This window comes from Mustelus asterias, chromosome 4 (genome assembly GCF_964213995.1).
Source record: "Mustelus asterias chromosome 4, sMusAst1.hap1.1, whole genome shotgun sequence".
In the NCBI taxonomy this organism is placed as follows: domain Eukaryota; kingdom Metazoa; phylum Chordata; class Chondrichthyes; order Carcharhiniformes; family Triakidae; genus Mustelus; species Mustelus asterias.
This window is the reverse complement of record NC_135804.1, coordinates 56,751,436-56,765,470: the sequence shown is the minus strand read 5'-3', so window position 1 is coordinate 56,765,470 and position 14,035 is coordinate 56,751,436. Positions and strand designations below refer to the sequence as shown.

General features: G+C 40.5%; 1 protein-coding gene across 2 annotated transcripts in view; it reads left to right on the top strand.

The window, feature by feature from the left end:
- Positions 1-14,035, top strand: part of pdpr (pyruvate dehydrogenase phosphatase regulatory subunit) — a 61,985-nt gene that overhangs the window by 15,208 nt on the left and 32,742 nt on the right. For both annotated transcript variants that reach the window (XM_078211075.1, XM_078211074.1), the window contains exons 5-9: positions 2,947-3,110; positions 7,013-7,134; positions 8,061-8,178; positions 9,825-9,974; positions 11,007-11,199. In XM_078211075.1, coding sequence (XP_078067201.1) covers positions 2,947-3,110; positions 7,013-7,134; positions 8,061-8,178; positions 9,825-9,974; positions 11,007-11,199 — 747 coding nt within the window. The remainder of the gene's footprint in view (positions 1-2,946; positions 3,111-7,012; positions 7,135-8,060; positions 8,179-9,824; positions 9,975-11,006; positions 11,200-14,035) is intronic.

The window sequence follows — 14,035 nt, the reverse complement described above, 5'->3', positions numbered from 1 at the left end:
ATGTTATTTAAGTTTAAGTGAGATTTGTACTGCACATTGTTGTCCCTTGGGTTGTGGACATAACCATATTCTTATTTCTCTTACTTGCATTTGTGTTTACATCTGTTCAGACCAGTTCTCTCTTGGCCCTACTGAGAATGTTGCAAACCTTCTGATATACTCTAAGAACAGACACTACAGAAAACTTCATCCCGTCATGTATCTTCAATACTCTCGTTCTACCCAGTTATGTGGTTGGGTATTTCTGTTTCCAGGCATAGGCATCGGGATTCCTTTAGCACAAGCTGTTCCTGTTCTTTGTTTCTATTTCAATGGTAGTGACACACCTAAGATCTTGAAACTATCAAAGCTTAATGCATGGAAATTAGGGTAAAAAGCATTTGGAATTGACTATATTTCAATTGTATACAGAAGGTTTTGTGTATTTCTACATTCAGAAAAGAGGATTCTTTTTCCCAGTGATAAGTATGTTTTTGTAGCATCAATGCCCCTTCTTTCACACCTAGAACCTTAAGTCAGTAGTATATCCATGGTAGTGCGTTTTTCACAGAAGCTTTTCAGAAGAAATCTTAGGCATTGCGACTAATATGTGACTAATCCCCCAAAATAGTGTGGAGGAGCAGAGGGATCTAGGTGTATGTGTGCATAGATCCCTGAAAGTTGGGAATCAAGTAGATAAGGTTGTTAAGAAGGCATATGGTGTCTTGGCGTTTATTGGTAGGGGGATTGAATTTAGGAGTCGTAGCGTTATGTTGCAACTGTACACAACTCTGGTGCGGCCGCACTTGGAGTACTGTGTGCAGTTCTGGTCCCCACATTACAGGAAGGATGTGGAGGCTTTGGAGAGGGTGCAGAGGAGGTTTACCAGGATGTTGCCTGGTATGGAGGGGAGATCCTATGAGGAGAGGCTGAGGGATTTGGGATTGTTTTCGCTGGAAAGGCGGCGGCTAAGAGGGGATCTTATTGAAACATATAAGATGATTAGAGGTTTAGATAGGGTGGATAGTGATAGCCTTTTTCCTCTGATGGAGAAATCCAGCACGAGGGGGCATGGCTTTAAATTGAGGGGGGGTAGTTATAGAACCGATGTCAGGGGTAGGTTCTTTACCCAGAGGGTGGTGAGGGATTGGAATGCCCTGCCAGCATCAGTAGTAAATGCGCCTAGTTTGGGGGCGTTTAAGAGATCCGTAGATAGGTTCATGGACGAAAAGAAATTGGTTTAGGTTGGAGGGTCACAGTTTTTTTTTTAACTGGTCGGTGCAACATCGTGGGCCGAAGGGCCTGTTCTGCGCTGTAATGTTCTATGTTCTATGTTCTAAAATAAGCTCAAGCTCTTATTCTTTCAGACCTCTTGAGGGAGATGTAGGTTAAAGTGACCTACAGAGTGCATGTGTGGGGTTGTCGGTAGCTATTGATTAGCACCTCCATACGGCCGTGTATTCAATGTTTTAGGTCATCAGAATTTCAGGGCTCAGTCTGAAAATGGTACATAAATTGTTTACATTGCAACATGCAAACTTGACTTAGTTGGTGCAGAAGTATTAACTGGTTAATATATTTGAATCTTTGTCCTTCTGGCCATACAACGCAGGTCAGAAGAAATGTATGTGTAACCTGCTATTAAAGCAAAAATACTTGTATTTATATAGTGTTTTTCACAATTGCCAGACGTCTTGAAGTGCGTTACAACCAATGATGTTTTTTTTTTGAGTGTAGTCACTATTGTAATATAGGAAACGCAGTCACTATTATAATAAGGGAAACTGAGAAGCCAATTTGTGCTCAGCAAACTCCCATGAACAGCAATGTGATTATGACCAGATGAACCCTTTTTTTTGTGTGATGTTGATTGAGGGTTAAATATTGGCCAGGACCCTTGGGATGACTCCCTTGTTCTTATTGAATGTAGGTTCTAAAGTTCACATTCCAGTCATGTTTCTCTGCATTCATAGGTTATTAATTTTGAATGTGTGACTCTTACCCGAATTTGTGCTGAATACAGGTACAAATTTCTGAAGACTCATATTGTGGTGTAATGATACTTTATGTTGGAAGCATCTGCAATGCACAGTACCAAACATGCAGGTTCAAGACCTACACTCCTTAATCTTGGATAAAAGCAAATTACTGCGGATGCTGGAATCTGAAACCAAAAGAGAAAACACTGGAAAATCTCAGCAGGTCTGGCAGCATCTGTAAGGAGAGAAAAGAGCTAACGTTTCAAGTCCAGATGAGCCTTTGATAAAGGGTCATCTGGACTTGAAACGTTAGCTCTTTTCTCTCCTTGCAGATACTGCCAGACCTGTTGAGATTTTCCAGCGTTTTCTCTCCTTGATCTTGGCTGAGCCTGGACATTTCCCCATAGAGAGGAGAGTTATAGACACATGATTCCAATGCATGTACTTGTGGGTGATGGATGGAATGGCAAATCACATATCTTCACTCATAACTATAGAAATATGTGGATTTTTGGAGGAGCTGATGGAGTAGAAAGGGGTGTTTAACTTCCACCGGGCAACAATGTACAAAAATAAAACAGTACGCAGTGGCTCAAGGGACCAACCATGAAGTCACATTAAGCTGTTCAGTTTATGAATATGTGATCTCTATAGCAGTCTTGATGATGTTCTGGCACTAACTGACACCTTGGATTTTGTTTGAGCTGCTTTGAGATCACAGGCTTCGCTTAAGTAAACCCAGTTTGTTGTGAAAATGTGTAAGGGTAATTTTGCATGAATTGTATATCTGCGAAATGTATTTGGAAGTCTTCACAATGAGATATGATGGTCCATAGTGCTGGCTCCTGTGATCATCACTGCTGTCAAGTTGTATTGATAGCGTCCATCAGTGCACACCAACTTGCTCACTTTCCCACTTGGAAGTATGTGTTTTGTAAGATATGTATTACACAAAGTATTAAATGTGATGTTCCACGTGTGTTATCAGGGTTATGGGAATCCCTTGTGACATCATCAGTCCGAAACAGGTAGCACAGCTGCATCCTTTGGTAAATATCCATGACCTGGTTGGAGCAATGCACGTCCCAGGAGATGCAGTCATTTCACCACCAGATGTTGTTCAGGCGCTTGTGACAGCTGCTGTGCACAATGGTGAGTTTCCACCCATTTCAGTCTGATAATTTTTGAATGGTGAGCAATCAAATGATACTTCCATAGAAGAATTCTGTTTCGTATACACTAGTTTATATGATCTATCCTGATATTTGGCTCACTTAGTGACATGATGTACATAACATCTTTGAGGCAAGTTGTATCTTAAAACGATTGTCATTCAATACACAGGTAGTTAAGTAATATTCCCATAACTGGTAGACAGTTGGCAAGCAGCAGGATAAGATCAGATTCTTAGCCTTTGAGTAAATCTATTTGTATGCAGTCTTACTTCAAATAATTCACACGCATTATTGTCTTACCAATCCTTGTATATGATTAGTATGTTGGCATCAAAGAGAAGGACATAGCAGGTTTTCACATACAAAACCTAGGGTATTCACAATCTTTTCCCTAGTCAAACTTCAGTGTACTTTGTATACCTCTGAGAGGATTTCGAGAGGGATTCTCCAAGTGTAGGTGAAAATGAAGCTCATCATCATGCCATTTACAACACTTTGACCTACCTTTATCACTCTACTGGGTGGTGAGTTCAGTAGGCTGGCTACATGATGTAATGCTGGATTTGTGGAGGGTCTGTTGAGTCCGGTGTTCCTTGTCCCACTATTGGTTTGCCACTATGGTGAACCAAAGAAGTAGGAACATAGTAGATCATAGTAGACTGTAACATTACATTCTGCACTCTCTCGTTTCCTTCTCTATAAATGGTATGTTTTGTCTGTATAGCGCGCAAGAAACAATACTTCTCACTGTTATTACATGTGACAATGATAAATCAAATCAAAGATCAGACAGCTCCTTGAGTCTGTTTTGCCATTCAATGCGATTTTGGGTCTGTCTCAACTCTACCCCAATACCCCTTGATTCCTTGAGAGATGAAAAAGAATCTTTTCCAGCCTTGAAATATTCAATGGTGGATCATTTACAACCCTCTGATTCATAACCCTTTGAAGGAAGAAAATTCTCCTCATCTCAGTCCTAAATGATTGATTCCTATTCCAGAGACACTGCCATTGTGTGTTCTAGGTTCCCCAGTTAGGGGAAACGGCCTCTGTATCCACTCGAGCCCCTTCAAAATCTTGTACGTTTCAATGAGATCACCACTCATTTTTCTGAACTCGAGAGCGTAGGCCAAATTTACTCAACTCCTTATAGGACAACACTTTCACTCCAGGAAAGAATTTAGCAAGCTTATTATGCCACCTTTGTCAAGTACATCCTTATATTTGGAGAGCAAAACTGCAAAGTGCCCTCGGCATGGTGTCATCAAAGCAAATTGTGATGAAATTTCCTTATTCTTATCCTCCTATCCCCTTGCAACAAAGACCAACATGCCATTTGCAAAGCTAATTTATTGCTGCACGTACATGCTAGTTTTCTGTGTTCCTTGTATGGGTATACCCAATCTTCTCTCATCATTGAAGTTTAGAAATTACACGCTTTTAAAAAAAAAATCGCTTTTTTTATTACTGTTAATTTCAATGTGAATAACCTTGCACTTCCCTGTATAATGCTCCATTGCCACCTGTTGCCTCATGCACGTAACCTGTTTATCTTGGCAGCCTATTTGTAACCCCTCAGTTTATATTGCCACTTCGATTTGTATCGTCAGCAAACCTGGATATATTACTTGGTCTTTCAATCTAAGTCATTAATTTTGATTGTAATAGCTAAGAGCCTTGAACTGATTATGGTGGCACTCCACTAGTTGTGGCCTGCAGCTTGAAAAGGATGCTTGAATAAGCTTGAATCGGCTTATCCCTATTTTCTGCTTTCTGGAAATTAACCAATCCTCCATCTATGCTAATATATTATCCCCAACTCCCACGAGCTCTTATGTTGTGAGTCAACCCTTTATACATGGCACATTATTGAATGCCTTTTGGAAATCAAAGTATGCTACACCTTCCAGCTCCCTTTATCTACCCTGCTAGTTACATCCTCAAAAATATTCTAATAAACTTGTGAAGCACGATTTGTCTCTCATAAAACCAAATCATTCTGATCATTTTAATATCTATATTAATTACTTAGATGAAAGGACAGAATGTACTGTAGCCAAATTTTCTGCAGTACAAAGATAGGTAGGAAAACAAGTTGTGAGGAGGACACTAAGATTCTGCAAAATTAATGTAGATAAGTTGAGTGGGCAGAAATTTGGCAGATGGGATATAATGTGGTAAAATGTGACATTGTCTACTTTGGTAGGAATAGTAGGAAAGCAAAATGGTATTTAAATTTTAAATGGCGAGAGACTGCAGAATGCTGCTGTCCTGAGGAATATGGTTGTCTGAATATATGAATTACAAAGTTTACATGCAGGTACAGCAAATAATTAGCAAGGAAAGTGAAATGTTGGTCTTTGTTGCAAGAGGGCTGGAATACAAAAGTAGGGAAGTCATGTTACATTTGTGTAGGGCTTTGGTGAGGCCATGTCTGGAATACTGTAAAGTTTTGGTCTCCTTATTCAAGGCAAAAAAACAGTTCAGAGGAGGCTCATTCGACTGATTCCTGGGGTGAAGGAGTTGTTTTTTTTTGAGGAAAGGCTGAGCAAGCAGGAAAGTGGAGATAAGGCCAAAATCCAATTAGTCAGGGTCTTATTAAGTGGCTTGGCAGGCTTGAGGGACCAAATAGCCTATTTCTGCTCCTTAATACGTTCCAGCATTTTCCCGATGATTTTTGTCAGGCTAACTGGCCTATGGTTCCCTGTTTGCGCTCGCTTTCCATTATTAGCTTCCAATCCGCTGGGACCTAGAATTCTGGGAACTTATGAAAAATAACCACTGCATCCTCCATCTCTGCAGCTACCTCTTTCAGAACCTTAAAATGTAGATCATCAGATTCTGGGGATTTGTCAACTTTAATTCCTTATTTCTCTTTTTCTCTGCTGATATTAATTACCCTAAGTTTCTCGCTCTTGGTTACCCTGTATTTCTGATATGTAACTTGTGTCTTCTGCTGTGAGGACAGAATCAAAATATTATTTGACGTTTCTGCCTTTTCCTCCTTCCCCATGATGATGTCCTGTGTTGGTCTCTGAGGTCAACATTTACTTTAGCTTCTCTCCTTGCTTTTATTTACTTCTAAAAGCTCTTGTAATCTATTTTTAAAAATTTATCTGGCTATTTACTGATTTTTTTCCCCCTCTTTTTAATCATGTTTTAAAGTTCAGTCTTCAGGTTAACTAGTATTCTTTTCAACATCCTTTTTTCAATCTAGTAGCAACCTTAACAGAAGATGGGTCATTTTTGGTGAACTTTTGTTTTTAATGGAATGTATTTTTATTAAATTTGTAATAACTACTTTAAACAGTTGGAAACACTTAACATTTTTTGTTTATTTACCTCACCTCCTATCTAGAAAATTTATTTGTTTAAGATTTTTGTCTTGAAGAATGTTGCTCCATTCTTGTTAGCTCAAGAATGTTGCTCTCAAACTTAATTTCTTTCCTGAACCTCCTTTTATGGCTCCTTAAGATCCACTTCTTTGAACAAGTCTTTTGGTCACCTTGCTGAATCTCTTCCTCTTGAGCTAAGGGTCTATTTTCCTCGCGCCTCACTGACGCACTTAGAGATAGTTTTCTACGTTAAAAGCACTCTAAACGCCTACAGTGATTATACCAGAGTAAACTTTGGAATGTCTAGTCAAACCTTCTTTACTTCTCCACCTGTCTCTCCTCCTCTAAGTTACTTCTTCAAGTGTACTGATTTAATCAAACTTTTGATGTTCTAATATCTCTAACTCTGTGCTGCAATGTCAAATTTGATTTGATAACACTCCTGTAAAGCACCTTGGACATTTTTTACTATGTTAAGGTCATATGAAAGTTATTAATGTAATGTTTTGAATTCTGACACCTATTTAAATGTTGTTTACGGCAGGTGTCCAGATATATGAAGGGACCAGTGTCAGTCATGTGATGGTCGACAAGGGTCATGTGACTGGAATTGAAACTGACAGAGGGCACATAGAATGCGAATACTTTGTGAACTGTGCAGGCCAGGTAAACAACTCACAGACCATGAATCAGTGGAACTGTGTATTCTGTCATTTGTACTAATTATGAAGCTACTGACCTCCCTTCTTACCATTCAGAGAAGCAGAACACAACCCAATTTGCAAACAAAATGAAATATTGAGAGCTCTATCACAAATAATATGTTTGAGTTGTGAAAAGCTATTGGAAGTTGCTCTTTAATTTCAAGTGGAGTACAGTGGAAAATATTCTACATTTCATGAGCAACAAGCAATGATGTTCCATGATCTTTGACTGACTCCACGTTTACAATTTTGACCTCTACTGTAATACTGTTCCTTTGTGGTATAGCCTCGACTTAAAATGTCAGCATGGTAGCTAGCTTCTGTGGCAGTTCTGGGAGGCCTCCCTGAGCTTATGCCCCTTTGCCCTCTTTTCCCCCCTCCCCACAAAGAAACAAACACACACACACACACACATTATATGTAAGGGCAGGCACTCCAGGAGAAGCTGAAGGCTGGTGTAACTCGGGTGGATGATGCAGTATGCCTCCCCTATTAAGTTTGACTCTCCTGCCCACAGAGATGCCTACTGCAAAACAAGACTGACAGCTTCATGGTGATTCATTTTAATAGGCAGTCATAAACTGGACTCTTTCACCTCGTGCCTAAACTTCACAATTCCATGTTCCAAACTTTGAATTCGATGACTTGCATTTTCATGGGTTGTTATAAAAATTGCTTTATATTGAAGCAGTTTTCTTTTTTCCACTTCCCACTTTAACTTCATACTATTCAGCATCAACTGCTCTGAGAGGAATTAACATCTGTAGAGTAAGTTGGGCAAGGTTCTTATAGTTGAACTCTTGTAGAATTGAAGTGCTACAGTGCGTATAATATGCTTGGGTTTCGTATATGATGCCAACACTGTTCTCTCTCTCTTCCCTCACCCAGTGGGCCTATGAACTTGGTTTAATGAGTGAGGAGCCTGTAACTGTTCCACTGCATCCATGTGAACACTTTTACCTGGTGACACGGCCACTCAAGCAGGGTCTGCGTCCTGACACGCCAGGTAAGGAGGCTAACTTTACACATGCCTGGCTGGAAGCAACAGCTTATTTACATCAAAATAGTTTTAAAATATGAATCAATGTGTACTTCCCAGAGCAGGTTGATGACATTTTCAGAAAACAATGATTTTTGCTTTCAATCTGTTGGAACTTGTATATTAGCTCAAACAATGAGACTCAAACTGCGGTTAATGCGGGATCAATTAAAGGCTCTAAGGCTGACCTGGACACATCTCATTAAGAATAGGATTGAAGGCAATGGGGACCTTCCTTTGTTGATTTCCCCTGCGAATTCCGCTTTGCGTCCTCTAGTGGAATTCTTGTATGCACACAACCTTTGCTACTTAGTCAGCTAAGGCAGTAGCTATTGTGTTTCAAGTGCTCAGCCCTCACCTGGTGAGAGAACCTGAGGATTGTTACCTGGACCATCCAGGCCAGAACACTCCTGACTTCTGTGTCCACATTGCTGGAGTGTTTGGCAGAGTTGAGGCTCAAATACTGTGTCCTTTAGTTTATGAAGCTAACTTTAGGTATGTGAAGATTAAACATTAATCACAACATTAACCATATAATGCATTGGTGAAATACACACCAGTACTCTGTCCATGCTGGCTAATGGGCAACATTAGAACAACAACAGCTTATTGTTTTATTGCACTTTCAGTGCAATAAAACAACATAGAGGCATCACATAGGCATTGCAAAACCAAGTAATGCACCAAACCACAAAAGGCAATAAATAGGCCCTGTGACCAAAATCTTGGTCAAAGAGGTTTTGAGGAGCTTTCTACAGTAGGAAGGAGAGGTGGAGAGGTTTGGAAGGGTATTCCAGAGCTTAGGCCGAAGGCACAGCCAGCAATGATGGAGTGATTAAAATTAGGGATGCTCAAGAGGCTGGAGTTAGTGGATTGCAGATAGCTCAGGGTTGTGAGGCTGGAGGAGATGAGACAGGGAGGGCAAGGTCATGGTGGAGACTGAAAACAAAAATGAGCTGTTTAACATTTGAGATTTGGATAACCTCGAGTTAATGAAGGGTAGAATGTGGGAGGCTGGCCTGGAGTGTGTTAGAATAATCAGGTCCAAGGGTATCAAAAGCATGAATGAGAGTTTCAGCAGCAAAGGAATGGACAAGGGATGGAGTTGATTGATCTTGCAGAGGTGGAAATAAGCATTCTTAATTACAGCATGGATATGTGATAAAAGTTCGTGGAAGCAACAGTTGGATATGGCACCAGAGTCCAAACAGTCTATTTCAGCTTCAGACATTTGCTCAGGAGAAGGATGTGGTTGTGAGTCCCTTCTGCAGAGGGTTGGGGGGTGATGGGGTGGCTGATTCCTGCCGCAGGGCTAGTCCCTCTGCAGAGAAGTAGGTGAGGTGGGGTGAGTCCCCATTGGAGAGTGAGGTGGTCTACATGTTGGCGACATATATTGACCAACCTACTCATCTCTTACTGATGATTTGACTGTCTCAAAAACCTGAATAGTAGGAATTGATCTTTAGAGAACATAAATAGTCTTTATCAGGCTGTGGTTTACACTGATGTATCTTGTGTCTTAAATCTTATCTGCATAGCCTTTAATCTTCTCCTCCCCACATCTTTCACAGGGCTGTGTCCTTTCTGATGAACTGTGTTCCTTCCTTTCCCAGTAATCGTGGATCTGGATGGTAGGATCTATGTCCGCAACTGGCAGGGTGGCGTGCTCTCTGGTGGCTTTGAAAAGAACCCAAAACCTATCTTCACAGAGGGCAGGAACCAGCTGGAGTTCCAAAGCATGCTTGAGGACTGGGATCACTATGGTATGTGGATGGGGGGGAATTGTGCAGCGTTTGGACTTCAGACAGGCAAGTGCAAGGATTGGAAAATATAGCTTGGATGTGGCTGATTCAGTGCATGACACCTCAGTGTATATGTCTCTCAGCCAGGTGATAATTCTGTGTATGCATATACATGTCTGAGCCTACTGAATGGAAGATGAAAGACAAAGGTAAGGTTGAAAAGTCATGTAAAAATAGCAAGTTGCGACAGCCATTAACTAGTAGCTGAATCTTTTATTTTCATTCCCTTAGAGATGGGATTAACTGCTACTGACACCACCTGATTTTTCTCTAAATAGACAAGACATTAACATGCCTCCTCCCCCATCACTTCCGGCTGCAACTTTTCTTCTTTGCTTTGTAGAGCGTGCATTATCTCAAAGATTGTTAAAGGGCTGCATAAAATTGTATAATTTTATGCAGCTGGTAGAGATGGTGCCATGGACTTGACACAATATCACATCCGTCTTTGGACTAATTATCCCACATGGTGTTGGCATTGTCAGTGCTGTGAGCATTCAGAAATGACAAGCATGGTAGACCATTTGTTCCATCAAACCTGACCTATACAGTCATGAAGCTTAGAATTGTGTTTGGACATCTCCCTACCATGTAACCCGGGCAGGCAAAAAATAAAAACTCGATGCAATGCCAGTTCGTCTCAGATCATGATCAAAACTAGTCCGGATTCCATGTTGACCAATCTATATTGCCTTGGAAGGTAAAGGTCATTTGGGGAGTCCTGCCCCTCATCACCCACCAGTGACTGTGTGGTGGATAGCTTGACAATGGCTTTTTGGGAGAGGTAGATGTGTCATTACAGTTGTACCCCAGCACATTCAACATGGATATGGAGTGCAGGTGTGCCAGAAACGAGCCTGGGAGAAGTGAATATGATGATTACTGAATACAAATACTCTGGAGGCCTGAGCTATCAGACCCCAGAGACATGATGTTGAAGGATGAATATGGTTGAATGCTCCAATTTATTGTTTAACTGTATTGTGTTGCCAGAGCCGCTGCTTAGTGCGTTGCTACGACGGATGCCAACTCTGGAGTCAACTGAGATCCTGCAGCTGGTGAACTGTCCAGAATCCTTCACTGCTGACATGAGGTGCATCATGGGAGAGTCAGCAGCTGTGCGGAACTACTTTGTTTTGGCGGGAATGAACTCCAGTGGCTCATCTTTCGCAGGCGGAGCTGGAAAGTGAGTGGTTCATTGACCACTGTGCTACAGTTACAATGAATTTACATGAATGGGTGAAACGTTTCATAGCAAGCGTGCCCATAGAGCAGATACGATGGGTCATGAATTCATTGAGAGGTATCAGGAAAAATAGTGATGACATGAAAATGTCAGGGAACTCCGATAAATTGGAATGTTTTCTGCTGGTTATATATTTTTAAAAATAATGGGAAAATGTAAGGTGCTCAAGGCAGGGACAAATTGGTTAGGCTAATGAAACCTATGCTTTTGATATATTGAATCCTAGCAACACTGCAAGCAGATGTTTATCTAAGACAAGCTGTTAACAATGGGAAACAGAAGAATAGTGTTTTGAATAAGGTGGAGACAAGGTGTGAACTTTGAACTTGCACTCTAAAAGGTAAATGAATGAAGGTAATTAAGTTTGACTTCTGAAGTGCCTAGTTCAGATAAGCGAAGATCAAAAAGGAAAAGCTGTACATCAGGAGATGATTAAACCTCTGCAAGGGTAGCTGCTTCAGACCTCAGCCACAGAAGGAATAGCAGTCTCTGAAGAAAGCCTGTCCTGAGAAACCAGTATTTGTTTTACCTCAGAAGTAAACCCCAAGGAGATATAACTGCCTGGTGTAGTAACTGTCACTGGATTAAAATAAAATAGTTCTTTAAAATCTGTAAGATGTTGTGGAACACTTGGGCAGAATTAGTTCTGAAGGTAGTGAAATAAAGGTATTTGGAACTGGGTGAAATTAGCGATATGGTGTGTAGCTATTGTCTTAGTTAAAGGTACTTCTCATTTATTTTATTGCTTACTAAACATTTATTTAAAATCCTCACAATGTCTGGGCCATCATTCTTTGGATTTCAAACGTTTCCTCGCATTGTATCAAATTGCAAAATACAGTTGTTTCAAGTGTCCCTTCTGGGATTTGGAATAAACTGACATTTGCTATCAGCTGTGTTCTTAAGAGGGAAAAGTTAATTGATTTTTTTCTTCTCTATCTCTAAACTGGCCATGTGCTTCTTTGGCAGAGTTTGGAAACCAGTATATATGCCTATGTCAGAGAATTGTATGTAGTATGCAGTGAGGACCTTGGTGAAAGTAACATTACTCATTGCACACATCCCACCCCTCGTGCCACTACTTCAAATTTTCCTAAATGCTATTGGGAATTTGCATTTTAATTGTCAAATCTTCAGTCCTTGATGAATATTTTTCCCTCTTACCAACTCTGCAGAATATTTTGTTGAAGCGTATGATAGCAGCATGCTGAGATTAGGAGGGAACTGGACAGAGGAGGAGAACACATGATCTGTTTTTAGTTTCACAGACCTTATCAAGCAGATACCTTTTGGCTATCTGTGTCACCAGACCCTCCAATCCAAGGTTTGCTAAATTAAAAGAACCTAAAGCATATTGTTAGAACCCAGGACAGAAATTCCAAGGTATTTTATGAAGTCAGCCTAGACCATACATTTTGCACTTGAATTTGGCTAGGGTAAGCATGAGATGTTTCACCTCGGGTATGATTCAAATGATCCACTCGGGAGCTTTTATCAAACAAAGTTTATTTAAGAATACAGTTAACACACAAAAGCAGTAACTTCTACCAATTACAAACAGGAAAAAGCAACTATGATATAGTATAAACCTTAACAACAAAATACACTGTTCCAATACAACAAAACCTCCTTTTAAAAATAAACCTGCCACAGGTTTAGCACAAAAAATAAGAATGCTCACATGACACTGTTGGATTCTGCAGCTTTCTTGACACTTACCAAGGTAAGCTTGAAGTCGGAACAGCTTCCGAAAACACCAGGGGGGGAGAGAGAGAGAGACAGAACATTGCATCCAGCCTGATGTCCAAACACCTAACTAAACAACAGCCAGCAGAATTCCCAATACCAGGGTGAGGGGCACAGCAATACTGCTTTTCATTCTGGAGTCCAACAGCTTCTCAGAACACCAGTGAGAGAGAGACAAACCTGCTTGCAGCTTGAAAACCAGAACAGCCTCTGAAACTGAACCAAACTGAAAGCAAAAGAACTCCTGTCACTTGACCTGTCAATCATTCTTCCCCCTAACAATTCAAAAGATCGTAAACTTCCAGAAAGTGCATTAGGCCCAGAGTAAAAATATACAAAACACCATTTACACCATTTAAGCAGCAATAAAACAACATCTGCTTAGGCATCTTGGTGCCAGCTGATAACTGTAGAGATCATGTTTATAAAAAAATACACTTCTTAAAGACACAGTAGTGTCATAATATGGCTTTTTGGTGAATTCAGCAAAGTTCTTTCAAATGGAGAAAGTCTGAGATGCATGGTGTTAGATTAACTCAGACTTAGCTGTTGGTTACCAATTTTATTGTGACCTGAGATGGACGTGATGTGAAATGTTCAAGCATGACTGGGCATTATGTGTTAGGATTGCAGAGACCTGCTTGGCTGTGAGACATATTGTTGTTCCTCTCTGAACATACAGGTGGGATTAGTGTCCCACAGTCCTGACAACTGTACTGATCTTTCACTGAGTGTATGAAGGTGGGGTTAGAGAGTCCTCTAGTCACCTATGGTATGTGTGCATTGGCTTGATAGAGGTGTTGCTCTATGTTCAGGTTGTTCTGTTGCAATAGGGATCTTAACTGGTGTATCTGGTAAAAATGGTCATAATGTTAGCCCAGACTATCGTGGAAGAGAGTTTTTGATTAGTTGGTTTTGATCTGATGTTCACTGACAAGATATGAGGATGCTATTACCACTGATTGCTTGAACATAGTTGTTTCCTTGCTTAACTAATTTATTTTCATGTTAGATTTCTGTTCCTTGTGAT